Source organism: Chamaea fasciata, unplaced genomic scaffold, assembly GCF_029207755.1.
Source record: "Chamaea fasciata isolate MVZ Bird 193981 ecotype frontalis unplaced genomic scaffold, bChaFas1.0.hap1 SCAF_39, whole genome shotgun sequence".
Lineage (NCBI taxonomy): Eukaryota > Metazoa > Chordata > Aves > Passeriformes > Sylviidae > Chamaea > Chamaea fasciata.
The window spans coordinates 459,802-483,428 of NW_027094124.1; the positions used below are offsets into that span (position 1 = coordinate 459,802).

The window sequence follows — 23,627 nt, forward strand, 5'->3', positions numbered from 1 at the left end:
CCCAAAAGGAGCCAAAAATAAGAACATCAAGGTTTGAGAAGCTTGACATAGAAAGAACAGCTGAGAGAAATGTTCTTGCTCAGCTGTCAGAAGAGAAGGCTCAGGGAAAGCTTTAGCACCACATCCCAGTATTTAAAGGGTGGCTACAGAGAAGGTGGAAAATCCTTTTTTTATATGGACTCCCATGGAAAAGACAAAGGATAATGGATTCAAATCACTTCTGGGGAGATTCCAGTTAGACACAGGAGTAAAATGCTTCGCAATAGGAAAAATCAGCCATTGGAAAAATCTCCCCAAGAAAGTGGTGGATTCCCCAGCACTGGGCAATTTTAAGATTCAGCTGGACAGGGTGCTGTTTTAAGCTACAAGAAAGCCTAAATTTTTTGAATTTATTTTTTTTAAAGAGGTTTGAATGACAGAGAAGTACTTCTTAGTGCCTTATTTCTTAGTTCTTCCTAGGCATGAAGATTACTGGGCTAATCTTAGGGACAGAGGGACAAGGGGCAGGGAGATGATGAAGGCGGTATGATCATGATTGCCCTGTCTCCTCGCAATCTCCCACATAACAAGTGTGCCTACTCTGATATGCAATGCTGAGTGCTTTGGCAAGTGGATTTCTTGAAATCCCACCACATCCCACCAAATCCCACCTAATTTTCCTTCTCATTGTAAGAGCAGCCTCTGATCCACCCAGCTTCTGCTCAGGCTAGAGCTAGGGGCTGGAGGTTCATGTAAGCCAGGAGAAGCCTTTCTTCTGACTTTAGTAGGTGGTATCTAAAGCACTGAGAGAAAACTCAGCAGTCCTCAGATGTGTTTTTCACTTTTGAGAATGCTTAGTTTAGCAGACAGGATCCTAGACTTAAATACAGATGATTTAGACTGAAACACTGTCACAGCCAGATGCCAAATGACTTAAGGCAAAATAGCCGTGCTTCAGCTACTTCTCTGTGAACAGAGATAATTATTCCCTGCTGTACAGAACATGTAACAATAAAATCCATCAGTGATTTTCTCCACTTCAATAATAAGTACAACAATTTAGGCACTAAAATAGATCAGATTAATTTAGTTTTTGGTGAAAGCTTAATTGCACGGCATTGGGAACACCTGAGATCACGTCTGACTAGCAGCATAAACCTGCAGCAGTCTTGAGGATGAAGTGTATTTTCCCATGAAGATAGAGACATGGAGGTGGGAAACAAAAGTTGAAGAAAAGGGAAAAACACCTTGTACAGAAGAGAAAGAGGAAAAAAGGACAAAGGAAAATGAGAATAGGTTGGAAATGGGAGATGAAGTGATGTACGTTCTCGGCTGCAGGGCAAAATTCAAATACTTTAAAATACAAATGCATCAATTTTATGTATCAAATCTCAGCTTTTTGCATAGCTCCCACAGCCATTTCCTGAACTTGTATGAAATAAACTTGTGTTACTGGTTCAGCTGTGGGTAATTATGCCCACAAGAATGCTCAGAGGCCTGGAGCGCCTCAGCTATAGGGTCAGGCTGGGAACTGGAGTTGTTCATCCTGGAGAAGTCTCTGGGGAGACCTCAGAGCACCTTCCAGTACCTAAAGGTACAAGAGAGTTGAAGAGGGACTTTTTACAAGGGCACGTTGTCATCGGACTCGGGAAAATGGCTTCAAACTGAGAGAGGACGGGTTTAGATTAGACATTGGGAAGAAACCCTTTGCGAAGTGCTGGCACAGGTTGCCTAGAGAAGTTGTGGATGCCCCATTCCTGGAAGGGCTCAAGGCCAGGCCGAACGGAGCTTGAAGTAACCTGGATTAGTAGAAGACCCCTCCGACCTTCCTCCCTCCTCCCGGGCCGCGATGGCGGCGCAGCGAGCGGCCGGGCAGCACACGCCCCGCTCCGCCCCTGAGGGTCGGGGTCCCGCCTGGGCGGGGCGGGATGGGCGGCCCGGACCCGCCGGCCCCGGCTGGAGACGGGCCTGGCCTCCGGGGGCGGCTGCTTCCTCTCTTCCCGCCCGTGCGCCTCGAGTGAGCGGCCGGCCCTGCTGCCCGCGTGGGGCGGCACGGACGGCGGGGAGGAGACCGGGGTGAGCGCTGCTCTGCGGGGATACAGGGGCAGGGGCCGGCCCGGGGTGAGCGCTGCTCTGCGGGGATACAGGGGCAGGGGCCGGCCCGGGGTGAGCGCTGCTCTGCGGGGATACAGGGGCAGGGGCCGGGCCGGGGTGAGCGCTGCTCTGCGGGGATACAGGGGCAGGGGCCGGCCCGGGGTGAGCGCTGCTCTGCGGGGATACAGGGGCAGGGGCCGGCCCGGGGTGAGCGCTGCTCTGCGGGGATACAGGGGCAGGGGCCGGCCCGGGGTGAGCGCTGCTCTGCGGGGATACAGGGGCAGGGGCCGGCCCGGGGTGAGCGCTGCTCTGCGGGGATACAGGGGCAGGGGCCGGCCCGGGGTGAGCGCTGCTCTGCGGGGATACAGGGGCAGGGGCCGGCCCGGGGTGAGCGCTGCTCTGCGGGGAGAGAGGGGCGGGCGGTGGTCTCTTCGCTTTCCCCCGGGAAAGGAGCCGGGGCCGGCCCGGGGTGTGCGCTTTGCTGAAGGGAGAGAGGACCGGAGGTGGCGCGGTGGCTGCGAGCTTGGCTGGAGGCCGTGGGACGGGGCTGTCTAATTTTATTCTGAGTTATTCAAAATGACTTAATTTTAATAGCACCTGTTTAATTAGTTGCCGTTGTTGAAAGCGCGTTACTGGTGGAGTTGGTTCGCAGCGTCGCTTCGAAGACTACTCTGCTTTATTAGCAGCTTCGTTTTGGTTTGTTTTCTCCTATACTTTTCACTTAAAACAATTATATTGCGTCTTAGCATTTGGAAGGCAGGTGCTGAAGACACCTTTCAGCAGAGCCCAGGGCACTGCTTCCCCTCGGGCAGTGCCTCCCCTCAGGCTCCCGGGCTTGAGGAGCCCAGGAGTGCAGCCTGTGCTTTTCGTTACTAAAAACTTCTTTAACAGAAGCACAGCGAGGTGTCTCCTCCAGTGACACAGCGAGCTTCGCCTGCAGGTATTGATGGTCACTCCCGTTTGTCGGTGTGATCCTCTCCTAAAGGAATTTTCATCAATCTGCAGTATTCATTGTTGAGTTCTTTAATGCAGAAAGTGTTTTGCTGTGCAAATAGAAGAAATAGATGGTAGAGAATTAGCCTTCCAAAGTGAATGCTTAAATATATCTTCAGAATATGACCCAAAAATGCTTTCATTTGTGTGCCTACCTGAATTAATCTTTAAATCCATGCTTTTGCAGTTACCTGGCTGACAGCCACCTTTGGTTATACTCTAATGGTAACCTTTACATGATGGCAGAACCACTTAATCTTCAACATAATGAAGTTGCAGATGCAGATTTAAGCAGCAGGGTCACAGGTACAAACTTACTGTTGAAAACTTTTAGTTTTGAGGCTGAGTTTCTGAAATATCTAACAAAATCCAATATTTTGTAAGCAAACAGTAGAGGGTGTTTTTGGCAAATGTAGAAACAGTACAGAAAGTTTTAACAGCAGCACAAGTGCAATAACGAGAGACTTTGTCCTAAGCTTGACAGAGGTATCTTGATTTTATTCTTCTGTGATTGTGTATATGCTTTATTATTGATGCACATCATTAGTATGAGTATAGCTTATAAATACAGCTACTAATTATCCAAACTTCTGCCTGCTGAAATGTCTCAGAAACTAAAAAAACCCACCAGGATAATTGAAGTGTTAGGGAATTTGGACTGATATGTGGGAGTTGGAGTTCCTTCAGCAATGTTTCTTGCTTCTTAAGTGCCTCAGTACTGTCTGATCCATGGTCTCTTACTCCAAGCTGGGGAGAGGGGAAGGCTTCACTTTGGGAGATCTGAACTAGCTTTATGTAAAAACACCTTAGGTCTGGAGAGCTCATGGAGTTTGATTTCATGTCAGGCAAGAGTTATAGTTCAGGCAGAGTTTACAGGATTAACTTGCTTCCAGGCGGGGAAAAAAAAGGCCATGTAAGCTTTGTGCTGTCTCAGTGGAGACCTTCGACAGGCCTGCCAGGCTGGGACAAGATGTGAATGGCATGTGTAGCCTAGAACAGAAACAAATTCTTTGTAGCTGGATGAGTTGCCCACTTATAAAGAGAGTTCCTACTATACTGATATGCAGGCTTAGCTGAATGTCTCCTAAAAATTGTTTGGTAAAGAAAAAGTCAGAGGGTTTATAAGGCACTCACTGGAAAGTCAGAATCTCTGCTTTCAGAGTGTTTTGTTTCTCAGTCTTGAGTGATAAGCACAAAAGGTGAAACTGTTGTTTTAGTAATACCACTGATTGCATTACTGAACAAATGTGGTATCAGAATGAAAACAAGTGACTTCCAGAGTGTGTCATGGTCCAGGCATCTCCATTCACTCAAATGGGCTGGCAGAATAGTAGGAGTAGCCAAGAGCCTTGTTTCTTCCTGCAAATATTCCTTAACATAGGCATGTGTTAGCATTGTTAAACAGATCCCTTTTGCAAATACTTCTGCTTCTAGGAAGTTCTATGGAAGACAGAACTGGTAGAGAGAACTGCATAGCTGCATCTGATAAAGAAAATACTGTGAGTTATTTCACTTTATAGTTGCCCCAAGTGTTCTGAGCATTTCTAGATAGAAGGAATTACCAGCATGTATTTCTCCTTCTAGAACTTAGAAGTTTTGTCTCCTTTTGTTGTCATATTTTTGTGTATTAGAATATTTCTACCCCAACGGGCAGCTTCTTTCCAGTAAGAATGACTTCGAGTTTTTCTTCCACAGGTGTCACATTCTAATTGGATAAATGGGAAGCCAAAGAAATGGCAATATTCCAAGGGTGCCTTTTCTGTTCGCTGTGATAAGAGTTTCTTGAGTTTATTAGTACCACCCCGTAAAGGGGGCACTTGCCGTCGTCGTGGTCTGTTTGGTAAGTGCTGTCCTGTAGTCTGTGACATACTGTACATTTATCAGTGAAACTAGATCAGGTTTGCTCAGGAATGTCTTTAAATGGATGTATATTTTTAACTCTCAGACACAAGTACAGACTGTTCAGAACATAGTTGGAGTAACAGAACTGACAAGCAGAAGACAGCATTTCCTTATCAAAAGTGGTGGGTTTTTTTCCTTGAAAAAAGAAGTAGAAGGAATTTGGGACATTTGGGGCAACAATGTCTGATAGCTGTATGTGAATACAAATGCCTATTTTTATTTGCTTAGAATTGCAGGGAAGTTGTTTTTGTAAAGCAGTTATTTAAACAGTTGTTCCTTCCAACACGTGTTTTGCTCAGACTTCTCATCTTTTTTGTTTGTTCTAGGGAAGTTCAGATGTTCACAGTATCTGCAAACATACTATTGCTCTGCAGATTGTCAGAAAAAAGACTGGCCAACACACAGAGTAGTTTGTGATCCCATTAAACAGAAGTAAGTTTGTTGGAAATTCTGCCAAATAATCTTCACAGAAAGACCACGTCCTTTCCACTACAACATAAATGACCATGGGAAGGCACTGTTACAGTAAAATGTCCTGCTTATTCTTAGGCTAGAACTGCATTATCTTATGCCTGTCATTATTACATATTACCTTATTTGTAATTCTGCATTATAGTGAATGAGGAATAAGGGGTGGCAAAAATCACATACTATGAACACAGCCTTTTATCTGTTTGCAAGTAGATTGTATTATTAATGCTACTTGTCAGTCTTTGGTTCTTCAAGTTGACATGTTTTTCTTTGATTACAGTTTAAGTAATAGCAAATCCAAGACAGAAGTTTGTCTTAAGGTATGGAATACGATTTTGACTATGTCTTGAATGGATCTGCTGTGAGTGAGTGACAGTGTGCTTCATTTAACCTGTATGGGAAATGAACAAGTTCCTCCTTTTAGAAAGATCAGTGCTTCAAACGAAAAGTTACTGGGGGACGCATTCAGAAAATTGTTACTTCTAGAGCTCTTAGAAGCACTTAGAATACAGATGTATTGTGTCCAATTCAGAAAACTTCTGGTGTCTTGTTTCTGTGACAAAATCATGAGCTGACCTAGAGCCTTGGACATTTATTAGAGAAATACATTTAATGTATTTTACAGTAACAGATGCAGGTAAGCTGTTGTTCTTTGCTGTGGAAGGAACTAGATGACACAGTTCTCCTTTGTAATGTGTTGAAATCTCTTGATCTTACTTTGAGCCAAACATTTCTTCCAGTTTTCCTATGAACTCTTCTGCAGGATTTGATTTTTCTTTGTGTTTTCTTGGGATCACATCTATGAAGGTGAATAAGTTTGCAAACCTCCAACTAGCCTGTAGAACTCCTTTGTCATGTACTTCTTTGAAGTAGCTTATTCATCTGTTTAACTTTTTGAAGGAATTTAGAAAGGAAGCTACATGTCATGGGACTTCTGTTAGCTCATCCTGTTAGTTCCTGTTGTGTGTGTGCTTGTGACTGGGTTCTAATGAAACTGATCAACTGATGGTGAGGGCCCTTTTACCAAATGGTTGCACAATATGAATAAAAAATTTGCAGTCACTTTATTTTCAAAGAATGAAAGGGGCTTTTTTATCTTGTTCACCTTTTGAAGCTCTCAGAAGTTCTGTAGAAGAGAGCTCAGATTGCATGTTGAATGATATTAAGGTGCGTTACATTAAATTAGACTTTTTAAAAATGGATGCCAGCAGATAAAGCAGCAGCTCTAATCTACTCTGGGGTGTTAAGGTTACAGGAAAGCAGGTGGAATTCTTTTCTTCTCATTTATGAGAGTGTTATAACTAGGAATTTTAGCTGAGTTGTCCTGTAAAACAGGTGTGAGGAGGTGAATGTGTGAGTCTCCGGGAGAATGTGTGAGTCTTGTTCTTCATTGATGTTCAGTGTATCTTTGCAGAGTTTCTTGAACTTCCTTACTCTAAGGAGCTACAGCTGAACAGCTTCATATTAAACATAACTTGTACTTCTTTTAAATAGGGTAGTTCAACTTCTGGGGATTCTTTATTTTTACCTTAATTTGCCAGTTCTTTGGAAGAGAGTGCAGAAGGTAGTTGAATTGATTGCACTTCAAGCCCCACTTGAAGCAGCTTTAATATGCAAGGCAATATTTCTGAAGGCCTTAATTATTTAGTCACTTAGGGGGAAATAATCTACTATCCCCTCTTGTTCCAATTATAATTATTTCCAGTCCATTAAGTGTTTCTTTTCCCATTATGTTCCAAAAGGAGAAGGATGTGATGTAGGCATTGCCAGCTTTGTTTTCCACAGCTCATGAGAAAGCGCTATTCACTAACTGGTGTTGATATATTACAGGAGGAAGTGAGGTTGAGTTTTGCTGTAGATGATGTTCTTCCAGATTCTCGTAAGTGCTTGATTGTGTGGGTAAAAATCCTACCACAATAAACAGCCCTCCCCAACACCTGTAAAAGATGAGTGCTTTTTCTTTTGCCCTCCTCCCTCTTGTCCCTTTCCCAACCACTCCCTTGACTTTTTTTTTTCAATTCTACTTTATTTCACCTTTCCATAAAATGTCAGTGCCTGAAATACCTTGCTAAGCTTACATGAAACGTGAGAAACTCCACTACAAAAATGCAAACATCAGAAAACTAAAAAAATCAAAGCAACATAATGGTATTGAAAGTTAGGACTACGGCTTCATGCATCAGGTATGGAGTATGTAATAGCTGAGAAACCCGAATTTACAAAGACATCTCAACTAAATCATTCCGTACTCAGTATTTTAAATAATGAGGTAAGTTACGAATCCTTGTGTCTGAAAAGCTATGATCAGTTTTTCAGCCCACAGTCTTTAGGGGCTGCAGGTAAATGTTGATTGTTACTGCTTTGCTCATTTTATGAAGTCAGACAGTCTTGGAGCTGTGAATGTGCTCAGAGAACTCAAGTAGTTGAGCTGCTCTGAAATTACCTTTGTTTTGCATTTTAAACACTAAGTGCTGAACAAATAAGTAGAACATGCTCACCTTGTGATAGGGATATAGATCTGGCTCAGGGGGTGGTTCTGAAGTGAAACTAGCTGATGGCTATTTTGTATGATAAATCATTTATTCTTGTATCTGTATTTTAGAAGACTGCCTAAATAAAGTTCCCTTAGAAATGAAGCCTCCTTTAACTTCAGGATGTGATGCCAAAGGAGACTCTCCAAACGGTAAGCAAGCAAATCAAACTGAACTTGGGGAATTTTAAGTCCTTCTGGGTTGCATAATATTCTAGCTGCTCACTAGCATCACTTCAGACTTAAAAATGTTGGCTAATGGAGCTGCCTTCAGGTCACTACTGGCATTAGCTCATATATATTTATATAGTACATAACATTTGTATAGTGGTTATTATGTGAGCATTAATTTCATAATAGGACAGGAGCTATCAAAATCCAAAGTATCAATAGAAAGAATAAACTATTCCAGTATGTTTATATTTTCAAAGTCAGCTAGCTTTTGACTGGCAACCTTTTTTTCTTTTTTATGTGCAGTATCAGAAAACCATTCGAAGGGAAGTGCAAAAAAATTCCCCGAGGATGAAGACTCCTCTCACTGTGCTGATTCAGTTGCCAAGTTTGTCTCTTTAAGTATCGGAGATGAATTTTCTGGTGTGGTTTCTCACATTAAAAATCCTGACACCTTTTTTTGTCAGCGGATGCAAAATGCCCGTAAGTGATGGGCTAGAAATGGGATGTAGAATTCCTAGTATGGCATTTTTCTCTTTGGTACGCAGTGGCTGGAGGAAGGTGATTTTTTCATCTGTGTCCATGTGCAGCCTTTTAATTCTGGGTAATCAGTAGCAAATTGTGTCCTTTGGGAAGAAGTGGCCTACCTCATCATCTGCCTGTTGTTGGAAGAGCTGTCTTCCTTGGTTTCTTCTTGGCATGCCTCCACTAGCTTGCTTTCAATTTGCACTGGCATCAACTTTGTCACTTTGCCAATGTTGGGGGTTGGGTTTGTTCCTTCTTTCTCTGGGGAATTTTTTCCCCACGGGTTGCCAAGGGGACCGGGTGTTGGATACTTGAGAGTGCTTGGCTGAAACAAAGAGATGGACAAAAGGTGGAAGGGGGAGATAACGCAGGTAAAAGACAAAGCTTGAGGCAGCTGCGTGCTTTTCTGCTTCCGGAGTTCGGGAGACGCGTGTCGGCCGCTCCTCGAGGATCTCAGCCGCCGCAAAGCACGCCGAGCAGAAGCTGGGCCGCTATTCTGCCTCGTCTTCAGCTTCTTCGGCGCTGCTCCTCTTGCTGCAGCGTGACCCTGCACTCCCTGCGCTGCCGGGACATCCTGCCCCTGCCTGCCGGGACACCCTGCCATCCCAGCTACCAGCCCGGGACTTTTCCACTGTTCCAGCTTGGTGCTCTGAGGATCCTGCAGGGACACCGAAACCAAACTGCCCTGGGTTTTGTGAAACAAAGCCCTCAAGGTTCTTGGTACTGTTGTCGTTTGTCATTAATGCTGTAGTTGTTTGGTGGGGGGGGAGTTTTTTTTGTGTTTGTTTGCTTTGTATTACATACTAGTAAAGAACTGCTATTCCTATTTCCCAAATCTTTGCCAAAAAGCCTCTGATTGTAATTTTACCTAGCAGATACCTGTCTTCCTAAACCAAGACAGATTTTGGCGCCCAAGTGTGGGGCTTGAGGGCACTGAGAAAAGAAAAGGGAAGAGAAATAGCAGTTCTTAACTAACCTAGTACTTTCTTTTGTGTGCGTTGGATATAAAAACCTCATTAGGCTGCATCATGTGGTCTAACTTAGCCTGGTTTGGGTGGCATGTGGTTGTGGCTGTATTCCTTCCATTTGCAGGCCCTTATCTAAACATGGGCCCTATAACTAAGGCTACTGTGACTGTCATCCAGTTTATTTTATGGCTTAATAAGGTGAAGAACTCATGGATTTTTAATTTCCTCTGGAAGGCAGGCACATGGATTCAGGGCTATCGTACACTAACTGTGTGTTTTTGGAGTTACTTTAACAATGGTACCTACTGTGAGGAAATGACACCGGGGGAAGTTTCTTTTTCCCAACCCTTTACCCATCTCTTTGGGTCTGCCCCACCAGTTTTTGAAGGGTTTAAATCCTCTCTGAATGCTAATGATATCATACAATGGCTGGTGCTGCTAATATGCGTATTCTGTTTAGCATTCAGAGATAAGGGAAGATTGACCTGGATAACCACCCTGATACCTACCCCACAGAATAGGGATGATACCCCAGAGCCTGACTCTGCCCCACAGCCTGCCTCAGAAAGGACCCACCCGGATTGCGTTGAGGTTCTGGTAAAAGAGATACATGAGATGGGCCAGATGCTGAGGGAGTACATTTCCCCAGCTCATGAAAAACCCTCCCCCTGCCCCGAGAAGGCAGAGACTGATGGTGCAGCAGTGGAACCCACAGATGTTACAACTGTCCAGGTTCCAGCTGAACCACAAGGGCAGCCACAGCCAGCAGCAGTCGCCCCTGTGGAAACAAGGAAGTGTAAAGTGAAATCGTCAGATCCTGATATTAAGGGTAAGAAAGGAGGGTCCTCACAGCCCACAGAAGAGCCACAGGTTGAGATCATCACTGAGTCCCTGACATATGAAAGTCTACGTAATCTGCAAAAAGATATTGCACGACGAGGACGTGAGGCTTATACAGCCTGGCTACTTCGAGTCTGGGACCTTATGGGTACAGGTGTGCAACTGGATAGTGCTGAAGCAAGGAATTTGGGACCCTTGACCCAGGACTCAGGTATAAATCAGATATTTGTAAGAGAGCAAAGGCCCCTTCCCCTTTGGGAACGACTTCTAATGAGTGTGAGAGAGAGATTTGTCCACAGAGACAGAATGCAAGAGCACAACAATAGAATGCGATGGAAGACCCTTGAGGAAGGAATCCAACAGTTGAGAGAAGTGGCAGTATTGGAAGTACTTTTTGGGAGGACCGGACAGCATGATAATGACCCCGACAAGGTTAAATGCACAGGGCACATGTTGTGGAATCTGGCAACTCATGGACCATCCCAATACGCCACATTCATCGCAACAATTAATGCCGAGGATAACCGAGAGACAGTGGGTTCTGTTGCCAACAAGCTCAGAAATTATGAAAGTATGATCAGTGGCCCAATGCAGGCTCATGTCTCTGCGGTGGTGAAGGAACTCAAAGAGGAGATAAAGGAGGTGAGAGAGGAGATGAGAAGGAACAGTTCCCATGTAGCACCGGTGCGAGTCACAGGCCCCAGAATCAGAGCCCAACATCCCCCAGCAAGAGAGAGAGGGTACACCCCTCGAGCTGACCTGTGGTTTTATCTGCGGGACCATGGGGAGGACATGGGAGCGTGGCATGGGAAACCTACTTCTGTCCTGGCAGCACGGATACGTGAGCTCAAGGAGAGAAACGCTAACAGAGGGAGTTCCACTAGAATGAAGGTAGCCTCAGCCTCCCATGAGCAAGCTGCCAGGTATTACGGAGGTGGGAATGCTGTGTCAGATTCCCTCGAAGGAACCTCTACCATGTATGTCCAAGAAGGGAATAATAACCAGTGCTAGAGGGGCCCTGCCTCTAGCCAGGAAGAGGCACGGGAAAATCGGGTTTTTTGGACTGTGTGGATTCGATGGCCTGGCACATCAGAGCCACAAAAATATGAAGCTTTGGTAGATACTGGGTCGCAGTGTACTCTAATGCCATCAGGACATGTGGGGGCAGAACCGATTTCCATTGCCGGGGTGACGGGGGGATCACAGGAACTGACTCTGGTTGAAGCCGAGGTGAGCCTGACCGGGAAGGAGTGGCAGAAACTTCCGATTGTGACCGGCCCAGAGGCTCCATGTATTCTGGGCATAGACTTCCTCAGGAATGGATATTATAAAGACCCTAAAGGACTCAGATGGGCTTTTGGAATAGCTGCTGTGGAGACAGAGAACATTAAGCAGTTGAACACCTTGCCGGGACTATCAGAGAACCCATCTGCAGTGGGACTCTTGAAGGTAGAAGAACAACAAGTACCTGTTGCCACCTCGACAGTGCACCGTCGGCAGTATCGGACAAATCGGGACGCCGTGATCCCCATCCACAAGATGATCCGTGAGCTGGAGAGCCAAGGGGTGGTCAGCAAAACCCACTCACCCTTCAACAGCCCCATCTGGCCTGTGCGCAAGTCTGATGGAGAATGGAGACTGACTGTGGACTATCGTGCATTGAATGAAGTGACTCCACCGCTGAGCGCTGCTGTGCCGGACATGCTGGAACTTCAGTACGAGCTGGAGTCCAAGGCAGCGAGGTGGTATGCCACTATTGACATTGCCAATGCATTTTTCTCCATTCCTCTGGCTGCAGAATGCAGGCCTCAGTTTGCTTTCACCTGGAGGGGCGTGCAGTACACCTGGAACCGGCTGCCCCAGGGGTGGAAACACAGCCCCACCATCTGCCATGGGCTGATCCAGGCTGCACTGGAGAAAGGTGAGGCTCCGGAACATCTACAGTACATTGATGACATCATTGTGTGGGGAAAGACTGCAGCTGAAGTGTTCGAGAAAGGAGAGAGGATCATCCAGATTTTGCTGAAAGCCGGGTTTGCCATCAAGAAGAGCAAAGTCAAGGGACCTGCCAGAGAGATCCAGTTCCTGGGAGTAAAGTGGCAAGATGGACGGCGGCAGATCCCCACTGAGGTCATTGATAAGATCACAGCAATGTCTCCACCGACCAGCAAAAAGGAAACACAAGCTTTCCTAGGAGCCATAGGTTTTTGGAGGATGCACATTCCTGAGTACAGTCAGATCGTGAGCCCTCTCTACCTGGTTACCCGCAAGAAGAACAATTTCCACTGGGGCCCTGAACAGCAACAAGCCTTTGCCCAGATCAAGCAGGAGATTGCTCATGCAGTAGCCCTTGGCCCAGTCAGGACGGGACCAGATGTGAAGAATGTGCTTTATTCTGCAGCCGGGAACAACGGTTTGTCCTGGAGCCTTTGGCAGAAGGTGCCAGGGGAGACCCGAGGCCTACCACTGGGATTCTGGAGTCGAAGTTACAGAGGATCTGAAGCCAACTACACTCCCACAGAGAAGGAGATCTTGGCCGCCTATGAAGGAGTTCAAGCCGCCTCAGAAGTGATTGGCACAGAAGCACAACTCCTCTTGGCACCCCGACTACCAGTGCTGGGGTGGATGTTTAAAGGAAAGGCTCCCTCCACGCACCATGCCACCGATGCCACATGGAGCAAATGGACTGCCCTCATCACACAGCGTGCCCGTATTGGAAACCCAAATCGCCCTGGGATTTTGGAGATAATTACAAACTGGCCGGAAGGAGAAAACTTCGGTTTCACGGACGAAGAGGAGCAAGTGACACGAGCTGAAGAAGCTCCTCCATACAACCAACTGCCAGCAGAAGAAACACACTACGCTCTTTTCACTGATGGTTCCTGTCGCATCGTGGGAATGAACCGTAAGTGGAAAGCAGCCGTATGGAGCCCCACACGACAGGTTGCAGAAGCCACTGAAGGAGACGGGGGATCAAGTCAGCTTGCTGAACTCAAAGCTGTTCAATTAGCCCTTGACATTGCTGAAAGAGAGAAGTGGCCAAAGCTCTACCTCTACACTGATTCGTGGATGGTAGCCAATGCTCTGTGGGGCTGGCTGGAAAGGTGGAAAAAGGCCAACTGGCAGCGTAGAGGAAAACCAATCTGGGCTGCTGATGAATGGAAGGACGTTGCCACTCGTGTAGAGAAGCTGCCTGTGAAAGTCCGCCATGTAGATGCCCATGTTCCCAAGAGTCGGGCTAATGAGGAACACCAAAACAACAAGCAGGTAGATCAGGCTGCCAAGATAGAAGTGTCAAAGATAGATTTAGATTGGCAACACAAGGGAGAGTTGTTCCTAGCCCGATGGGCCCATGATGCCTCGGGTCATCAGGGCAGAGATGCCACCTATAAGTGGGCCCGAGACCGAGGGGTGGATTTAACCATGGACAGTATTTCTCAGGTTATCCATGACTGTGAGACATGTGCTGCAATCAAGCAAGCCAAGCGGGTGAAGCCCTTATGGTATGGTGGGCGGTGGTCCAAATATAAATATGGGGAAGCCTGGCAGATTGACTACATCACCCTTCCCCAAACCCGCCAGGGCAAGCGTTATGTGCTAACCATAGTGGAAGCCACCACTGGATGGTTGGAGACCTACCCTGTGCCTCATGCTACTGCCCGGAACACCATCCTGGGCCTGGAAAAACAAGTCCTGTGGAGACATGGCACCCCTGAGAGAATCGAGTCGGACAATGGGACTCATTTCAGGAATAGTCTTATAAGCACCTGGGCTAGAGAACATGGCACTGAGTGGGTGTACCATATTCCTTATCATGCACCAGCGGCCGGGAAAGTTGAACGGTGCAATGGCCTGCTTAAAACTACCTTGAAAGCACTGGGTGGGGGAACCTTTAAGAATTGGGATACTAATTTAGCAAAGGCCACCTGGTTGGTGAACACTCGAGGTTCCACCAACCGAGCAGGTCCTGCCCAATCTGAGCCCTTGCAAAAGACAGACGGAGATAAGGTTCCAGTGGTACACATGAGAGGTATGCTGGGAAAAACTGTTTGGATTAATCCTGCCTCCAGCAAAGACAATCCCATCCGTGGGGTTGTCTTCGCTCAGGGACCAGGTTGCACCTGGTGGGTGATGCAAAAGGATGGAGAGACCCGATGCATACCTCAAGGGGACCTTGTTTTGGGGTGAACTACCCATGACAATGTGGCTGCATCCATATTTGCATATATATATATGTATTTTTAATAGTTAAAACTCAATGTAATATGTTTGTATGGGAAAAAAATTCGGGGTGGATAATGTTGGGGGTTGGGTTTGTTCCTTCTTTCTCTGGGGAATTTTTTCCCCACGGGTTGCCAAGGGGACCGGGTGTTGGATACTTGAGAGTGCTTGGCTGAAACAAAGAGATGGACAAAAGGTGGAAGGGGGAGATAACGCAGGTAAAAGACAAAGCTTGAGGCAGCTGCGTGCTTTTCTGCTTCCGGAGTTCGGGAGACGCGTGTCGGCCGCTCCTCGAGGATCTCAGCCGCCGCAAAGCACGCCGAGCAGAAGCTGGGCCGCTATTCTGCCTCGCCTTCGGCTTCTTCGGCGCTGCTCCTCTTGCTGCAGCGTGACCCTGCACCCCCTGCGCTGCCGGGACATCCTGCCCCTGCCTGCCGGGACACCCTGCCATCCCAGCTACCAGCCCGGGACTTTTCCACTGTTCCAGCTTGGTGCTCTGAGGATCCTGCAGGGACACCGAAACCAAACTGCCCTGGGTTTTGTGAAACAAAGCCCTCAAGGTTCTTGGTACTGTTGTCGTTTGTCATTAATGCTGTAGTTGTTTGGTGGGGGGGGAGTTTTTTTTGTGTTTGTTTGCTTTGTATTACATACTAGTAAAGAACTGCTATTCCTATTTCCCAAATCTTTGCCAAAGAGCCTCTGATTGTAATTTTACCTAGCAGATACCTGTCTTCCTAAACCAAGACAGCCAAAAAAATCCATCACTGGTTTTCCCTGTCTGTTCCCTGACACACATGAGGGCTCTCTCTTGGATGTTAATGATTGAGGAGCCCTAGTCTGATCAATGCTAAACATTTGAAATAACCTCCATTAGATTACAAGATGTTCTTCCAGGCTTTGAGCTTAATTATTTTATAATGATTGCAAGACAGGCTGTGTTCCAAACCCTATGTGTTTTAACATCAGGTCAACTTGCTGAGCTTGAAGCATCTCTTAATGAATACTGTGACAAATTTCCCAGTAGTCCATCTTTCCGTCCTGCTGCTGGCAATGTGTGCTGTGCCCAGTTCACAGGTAAAAATGGAGTGCAAATACTAAGTTATGTCACTTAAATTTATTAGCAAAAAGATGCATTTTGTAATTATGTTCAGAAATGTTTCATATAGAGTTTTTTGGTTTTGGTTTTTGGCTGTGGATAATGCTTGGTAGTGATTTAAAAACGATATCTGTAAAGTACCAAATTTAAAATGTCCCTTTATTGAGCAAACTCTTAATACTGGATTCAGATTATTTAGAATAGAATGGAAAATTTGTGGTTTTTATGTTGCTAAGTACTATTTCCCCAGGGTTGGAAATAAGTATATCTTTGACATTTCAGTCCCCAAAAGAAGCACAGAACAAATGGGATTATATGTAATGATGCTGCTCTGATAGACTGCTTCTCAAAATGCTACTTAGCCAACACCTGGTAGTCCTGAGCTGTTCTGGGATGGATGTATTTTTATATTGGCCTGTCAAAAAAAGTAAAATTGTGTTCTCAGACATTACATCTGTATCTTCCTTTCTAGAAGACAACCTTTGGTATCGTGCTGCTGTTACAGCTTATGCTTCTGAAGACACAGTTTTAGTGGACTATATGGATTATGGTAATTCTGACTCTCTTCCACTGACCAGACTTCGTCCTATAATTCCAAGCTTAATGGACTTGCCAGCTCAAGCCATAAGATGTAGCCTGGCAGGTATGAAAGTTTCAAACTAGACAGGGGAACAACAAGTGGTATTACATAACCATCACACCTGTAGTTATCTCACATTGAAACATGGGGAAGGATGGAGGTAACGGTAGGCATTATTTCCAGAATTCTTAACTTTTATGGCATATCTACGAGATGCGACAAATATTTCAGAATGTCCTTGCAGTTGTTGTACCTGTCCACACATTGATGAGAGTTGGACTGACCTCAAACCTTTCCATACTATGCGACTTTCTAGATGTAAAGCCACCCTTGGGATCATGGACCTCAGAAGGTATTTCTTACATGAAAAGGCTGGTGAAAGACAAGGTGTTGACAGTAAAAGTAGTGGATAAAGAGAGTTCTGGATCTGTGGTGGAGCTTACAGATGCATCAGGTACCCCAGCAGTAAATATATCAAGCCTTCTCATCAAGGAAGGCTGGGCAGCTGAGAAACTGAGCATGGCCCTACCAGCAGCCAGAGGGAGTGATGATGAGCAAGCCCATGGTGAGTATGAACACATCTTGCTGCACTGGCATTATTTAACCTCCTGCTAGAGTGGGCACAGAGAATGCAAGCTCTTGTCTAGTAAACTTTTCAGTCTGGCTCATCAAGTCCAGCCTTCACAAGTCCATAAGCTTCTTTCAGGTGCCTGAGTATAATATACAGTGTCAATTTCTGTGACCAGTCTTTCTAGTAATCTTTTTTGCTCTTCCTCCTTAGATTGTTTCCAGTAGCCTTGGTGACAGTAGTTTCCCTCTTCTATGCTCCCTACCCAGTTTGCAGGAACCAAGGTTCCCCAGTGTCCCTCTTGCCCAGGCTGCTGCCAGCTAGTCTTTACCTTTCTGTGTGGTTACTCTTCCCTCTTATCTATGGCTTGCTCTTTTTGATAATGAAGAAATGCATCAAACAGCTGGCATGCTTTTCTTACTTGGTTTTAGTCTGCAAAGAGGCTCTCACTGGTAATTAGTCTGTTGGACAGTTTATAACAAGAAATTCGAGGATGGGAATAAGCATTTGGGATTATTTTTTTTTTCCTGTAAAAGTTACTTTAATTTCTTTTAATTCTGTGCTTTTCTCTGTCCTCTCTAGAGGACACAACGAACAAAGGAATGTGCAAGTGGATTAAATTAACTCTTAACCAAACACTCAGTGTCATAGTATGTACAATGTACAATCCTGGAGAATTCTACTGTCAGATTTCAAACAGCCATGGTAAGTTTATTCAGCTTAATTCTGTCTGATTTGTCATTTATTATAGTTCTAATGAACTACTATGTCAAGTCAGCTTACAGCACGAAGGCTTTCCTCTGGAGTTTTTGTCTAAGAATACAAGTGGAGTGACAAAGAAATTGGATCATGGTATTGAAATCTGAAAATGTTGAAGATAAGCAGTAGAGGAGAGTGAAAGAGTTACCATAACCTAGCCAAAGGATATCTTAAATTGTATTTCACTGAAAGAGTGGCCAGGCATTGGAATAAGTTTTCCAGGAAGGTGGTAGAGTTCTTGCCTCTGGAAGTGTGCAAGAGGCATCTGGATATGGTACTTAGGGGTGATAATGGTGGTGCTGACTTAATGGTTGGACTAAATGATCTTGAAGGTCTTTTCCACCCTTCATGATTTATTGATTCTGTTAATAAAAGCAAGTAAGAGAAATGTTCCCTGTGCCAAGACAGTGTTTACTGGAGCTCTCTTCTAGTACGCTCTTGTAATTTATAAAAACTTAAAGAGATCTAATAATGAAAGTGCAGCCATTGAGATGTGACTTCCTATTGGATTAGTTAAAAAGGAATCTTGTTTCTCTATCAGAAGCCTATATAAAGACTTCTGATTGGCCTTTTAAGTGCTAGAAAAGGAATGTGACAAAATTCAGTGGCTGAAGAGGGAGCTAAAGGCATTCCAACAAAAAATATGGGGTAGCTCTTAAAAAGTCAGGGATGTTTGTTCATTGGCTTACATAGTCAAGGAATGCATTTGAAAGTTAACAAGGAAACTGTAGAGTGAACAGCATTGATAAAATTTAAGTCAGCTCATTTCACTGATCTCATCTTGTTTTTTCAGAGTTACTTGCTCTAAACTCACTTAACAAATCGTTGTCTGAATACTGTCAGAAAACACCTTCAGATGTTTTTGAGCCTGAGATTGGAGACCTTTGCTGTGCTTTCTACTCTGGCAAGTAACAGACTTAAAATGCTTTTGTTTTTATAGGGTGAGCATGAAAAATTAGCTGATAGTTTACATTGGCAAAGGACAGCAAAGAATTTTTTTTATTTACTAACAAGTGAAGGCTGGTAAACTTAGCAAATTTGTGAAGTAATTATTAATCTTTTCTTTAATCTTTTCTAAAATTAGAGGATGGTAACTGGTACCGTGGGGTGGTGCAAGATGTCACTTCAGATGGGAGTGTTCGAGTGAGCTTTGTGGACTATGGCAATACTGAGGAGGTACTACTGGATAATATCCGCCTGATCTCATCCTCGTTCCTGAAACTTCCATTTCAAGCCATTAAATGCTGGCTCTCAGGTGAATCCTGTGAACTTTCTCTTACAAGGGCTCTTGCTTTTAGAGACTTGCTGCTTTGGGGGAAGGAGGTGGTGACAGGGAATACTCTGCAGAGCTCTGTAATTCTGTAGTTTTGGATTTGTTTGTTTGCTTTCACTTCTCTGAACTCCTGCCAGTTCTCTGGAGTGATCTCCATGGATTTCACTTACTGCTTCACTGGTCAAAGGGTGCTTGTTTAGCACTGCGTCATCCTGTAGTGCTTTCTGGTTTTTGGTTGTTGCCCTGCTAGGAGTAAATGTGCTTTTGTTCAACTTTACTTCTCAAAATTTTTGAAGGCAAGGGAGCTAATCTGTTTTAATGAAGCAAGTTGGCCTTTCAGTTCTCTTTCATTTGGCACTGTACTTGTATTTGTACTTGTATTTGGCTGTTTCTCAATGCTCTGCAAATTCCTTTTCCACATCATTCAAAATTCTGCAGAATTTTTCTTTCTTTCTGATGTAGTCTGCTTGGTTTAAAAATGAAAAATGTGGAAACAGGAATAAGCTCAAAACCTCATTTTGTTCAAGTGTCTTTTGCAGTTCCCCCACCCACCCACTCTTAAAACACATAGGTTTTGTCTGCTTCTTTGATAAAAAGGTCTGATTATACTGATTCAAAAACAGTTTTACTGGTGTTGTTTGTGCTAAGGATTTACTTGGTTGAATCATAAAATATAGAAGATGAAACTCTGGAGTCCTGAGGAAATGTTGGCATTTAGAAAAAAGGAGGAGGAGGGAGAGCAGTTAACAGGATGAAGGACAATGTGTTGCCCTAGGGTAGTAAAAGTGGCCTTGATATTTCAGTGTATGCTCTAAAGAAATCTTTTAAAGGAAATTATAATGCTGAGGAAAATTAATATTAATGAAGGGAGATATTTTAACAGTTATTTTACTTCCTAGGTATAAAGCCTGGAAATAGCAAATGGAATCCAGAAGCTACAAAAAGATTTCATATGTACACTTCAGGCTTAGAGCTTCAAGCCACAGTAACTTCTATTTCTGAGGATGGGGCAGGTGTAGTGCTTACTGACAATTCCACAGATTGTCCAAAAACGATCAATGAGATACTAACTTCAGAAAATCTGGTTGTAAAAGAAGTTCTACATGATAAAAATAAGTTCCCAGACAAGTCTGTTGACCAAAAAGGTAATTAAAGGAATGTTAACTTTTACATTTAAAAAGAATTTTCAGTATTCCAGCCTTTAACTGTTATTTTCTTTTTTAACTACAATTAATATCAATGCATAGTTTTGGTTATATTGTCAGTTTTTACAGTTGAACACCAGCTGCCTTGCAGGTGGCATTACAGACAAAAAGAGAAAGGTAAAAATAGCTGTGTTTGTCTCAAATGAAGGTTGTTTGACTCTGTGGGAATCAGAGAATTAGAAGTTTTCTATGACTGAACCTTTTCTCATGTTTGCTTTTCAGGATCTTATTTTTTCTGAGGTGTTTTTTACTTGAGCTGTTTTTATATGCCAACAGTTTATGAGCAGCAAAGTTAGGATAATTTATCTTGGTTTAGATTTGTCTTCCTGAAGGGAAGATAATGTGTTTATGTCTGAAATTGAAAAACTTATTCTAAATATCAAATAACACTTCCTTAAAATGTATGTATGCTTGGTGGACAGTGATAACACTGCATTTTCTTGCTATTTCTATTAGCAACCTCAGTTGGGCACTGGAAGTCGATTGAATTGGCTGTAGATGAAACCATGTCTGTCTGGGTAACAGAAGTTGTAAGCCCAAATTTGTTCTATGCTGTACCAGCTCCAAATAAAGGTAAGAAAAAGTGTTCATTGCTCCTAGTAGCAGTAAGAAGTCACTGTTACAAGCTAGTTAATAAAATGAATGTGTGTGGTGAACTGAACCGTGTGGAAATGTATCTTGGGCAGGAGGAAAATATAAAAAAATTATATTTTATATCAAAGGTGGGAGCAGGGGGGCTTAAGTATGCTCTTCATTGTACTGAGATGTGGTTAGTGAATGTGGGTTTTTTCTCTAGGTCAAAAGAAGCTCCTTAAGGAGCTGATTTCACTGGAAGACTATTGTAGATCTTGTAACAAAGAGCCCTTCCTACCAAAACTGGGTGAAGCCTGTTGTGCTCAGTTTTCAGGTGAGACAATCGTTTGTCCTTCCATTTCCTTGGCCAGTGTAAAACACAGCTTTCATTTTTGCTTTAGACAAAGGAAAAACAACTTGAAAGTGCTTATGGATCTCTTAACTGTGCTTCTTGTCAATTGGCCTTTTATATATCCACCACAGTATTTAAAAATTTCTGGAAAACTCTATGGTTTCTTATTCTCAGGATAAACTGTGTTTATAAGATGATTCTTCAGACATGACCATTCTTGTCCCAATCTTTTCAGGCAATGGCAATTGGTACAGGGCTGTTGTTCTGGAATTTTCCCAAGCTGCAGTGAAAGTACTGTATGGAGACTATGGCAGCCCAGAAATTTTACCCCTTTCAAAGGTGCTGCCAATCACAGATTCCTATTTGAAGCTGCCTTTTCAGACAATTACATGTTCACTTGCAGGTAAAAAAGCCTCCCCAAAATAAGCAAAAAAAACCCCACCCCAAAAACCCCTGACTGGTTTTCTTGAACATTATAAATTTCATATAATTATAACATAATAATAATAACATTATAAATTATACCACCAGAACAGGTGGTGGTGTTTATTCCTTAATACTGGTAAACAAAATGATGATCTTCTGAAATTGTATATTGGTAAACATGGTAAAAGCTGGTTTAGAAAACATGATTTTAGTTCATCATGTCTAGAATTTAAGCTATTTGTATTAGGAAAATTTAGCATCATATTTTCCAAAACATGTACGTACGATTCAAGTTAGAGCTTAAAGGAATTATTTATACAACAAACTTGATTTTCCTTTTTTTGCAGGAATAGAGAAAGCTGAGTGGTCTCCATTAGTGCTTGACAAGTTGAAAAAACTATTATTGAAGCAATATGTCACAATTACAGTGAAAGGGATTAATGGAAATGTTAACTTGGTCACAGTGGAGAAACAGTTTGACAATGGTTCTGTGAATGTAGCTGACAAACTGCTAAAGGAGGGTTTGGTCAGGTCCTGCAGTGCTGAAAACTCGCACCCTGCACATCAAGGTACATACTTGAGCTTGATTACTTCAGTTTACTTATTCTGAAGGGCTTGTAAGCACAGGGGGTGGCTAAATGACTTTCTCTTCTAAAAATCCTGGACAATGCTACATGTTACCTCTTAAATTAGGGAAGGAATGTACCTGTGTATTTTGCTCCTTCACTTTGGTTTTTGTAGGTAACGGAGGCGAGACCAGCTGCTGCTGCACGGAATTAAAAGTGCAAGTAAGATTCACTCCAAGCAATACTTTCTTTTTAATGTTTCCAGAGTTCAAAAGAAACCCTGTGTAGGAAGAAAATGGGAGTAGGAGGAGTAATAGCTACTGAAACATGGAAGTTTCATGAAATGTATCCTGACACTTTTTCTCAGGGTTTTTTTATATACAGTAGTAATTAGAGCACTCTGAAGCTGCTCGATTCCTGATAGCCACCAAAGGGATCCCAGAGCTGCAGCAGCCCAAGCTCCTCTCCCCTTCGCTGCGTGACTTCCTGAGCTGCTGCCTGCAGAGAGACGAGGCGCGGCACTGGTCTGCCAAGGAGCTGCTGCAGGTAAAATGCCAAGGGGCTGCAGGGGAAACAGTGTCCCAGGGACGGGCTCCTCCTGCACTGAAGTGCAAGGCATCAGGGGAGCCTCCTCCTCCTCACCTCCACTCTTGGTGCTGTTCAAATGAGAACAGTCAGGAATCCTAGACTGGGCTGGGCTGGCAAGGGCCTGTAAGGGTCATCTGGTCCAAGTGCCCTGCAATATGACCAGGGACCTCTTTCAAGAGATCAGGATGCTCAGACCGGAGATATTTCCAGGCCTGGGGCACATAGCAGCTCTTGCAGTAAGCTGTGCCACTGTTGTCCCACTGTTGCTCCTTAGACCTACTCTGACTCAATCCCCTTTTCATTGAAAAAAAGATTACCCTGCCTTTGGGGCTCTTAGCTTGGAAAGTAATGGTTCATTCTTGGCTTTTTTGTTTTCCTTTGTGCAGCATCCATTTGTAACATCAGCCAAGCCTACATCCAGCCTGGTGCCACTCATCCTTACATTTAAGAAGTGGAAGGAGTTGACAGGAATGGACCAGTCACTTAAAAACTTTTTCCTCCATCACCAGCATCGTAGAGGATTGTAGAGTAGGATTGTAGCTAGGATTGTAGAGTAGGATTTTAGCCTAGGATTGTAGGGTAGTATTTTGGCCTAGGATTGTAAATAAAGTTTCTGAAACCTCAAGTCATTTTGAAGATTCTCCTCCTTCTGAGCCTGTGAGAATGCTCAACATTTCCTTCTGAGCTGTCCATTTTTGCTTAGAGGTGGAAAGTGACATTGATGCCTTCTTTGGTACGGTTTGAAGGGGGAGTAGGCTCTTCTTTCGTCACGCTCTCCAGACCGCAGTGCCTTTGGAATATGGCCCACTGGCTGGGTTTACCCAGCTGTGGCACTTGTGTCTGAGGCAGGAAGGGCGGTGGCATTTGCAGGCAGAACCAAAGGACGAGTGGGGCAGCCCAAATACCCTGTGCAGATGCAGGCCTTGAGCTCTGACTCGAGAGCATTT

The 23,627-nt window shown here is 44.2% G+C and overlaps 1 protein-coding gene across 1 annotated transcript; it reads left to right on the forward strand.

The window, feature by feature from the left end:
- The first annotated feature begins 1,034 nt into the window (after positions 1–1,034).
- LOC136303621 (tudor domain-containing protein 1-like) lies at positions 1,035–22,506 on the forward strand. Its single transcript, XM_066207229.1, has 21 exons — positions 1,035–2,055; positions 3,254–3,372; positions 4,501–4,565; positions 4,762–4,906; positions 5,295–5,400; positions 5,720–5,759; positions 7,270–7,318; positions 8,042–8,122; positions 8,447–8,623; positions 15,661–15,768; positions 16,263–16,433; positions 16,687–16,935; positions 17,521–17,643; positions 18,491–18,601; positions 18,782–18,952; positions 19,870–20,115; positions 20,632–20,748; positions 20,972–21,082; positions 21,336–21,503; positions 21,874–22,095; positions 22,268–22,506. The coding sequence occupies exons 1-21, from the start codon at positions 1,829–1,831 to the stop codon at positions 22,378–22,380; spliced, it is 2,919 nt and encodes a 972-aa protein (XP_066063326.1). The 5' UTR covers positions 1,035–1,828; the 3' UTR covers positions 22,381–22,506.
- Positions 22,507–23,627: the final 1,121 nt, after the last annotated feature.

Excerpts from the sequence above, each read along its gene's own strand:
- LOC136303621 (XM_066207229.1), top strand. The coding sequence starts at position 1,829 with ATGGCGGCGCAGCGAGCGGCCGGGCAGCACACGCCCCGCTCCGCCCCT. Across the intron at positions 5,760-7,269 it reads AGACAGAAGTTTGTCTTAAG|GAGGAAGTGAGGTTGAGTTT; the intron begins GTATGGAATACG and ends GATATATTACAG. Across the intron at positions 8,123-8,446 it reads CAAAGGAGACTCTCCAAACG|TATCAGAAAACCATTCGAAG; the intron begins GTAAGCAAGCAA and ends TTTTATGTGCAG.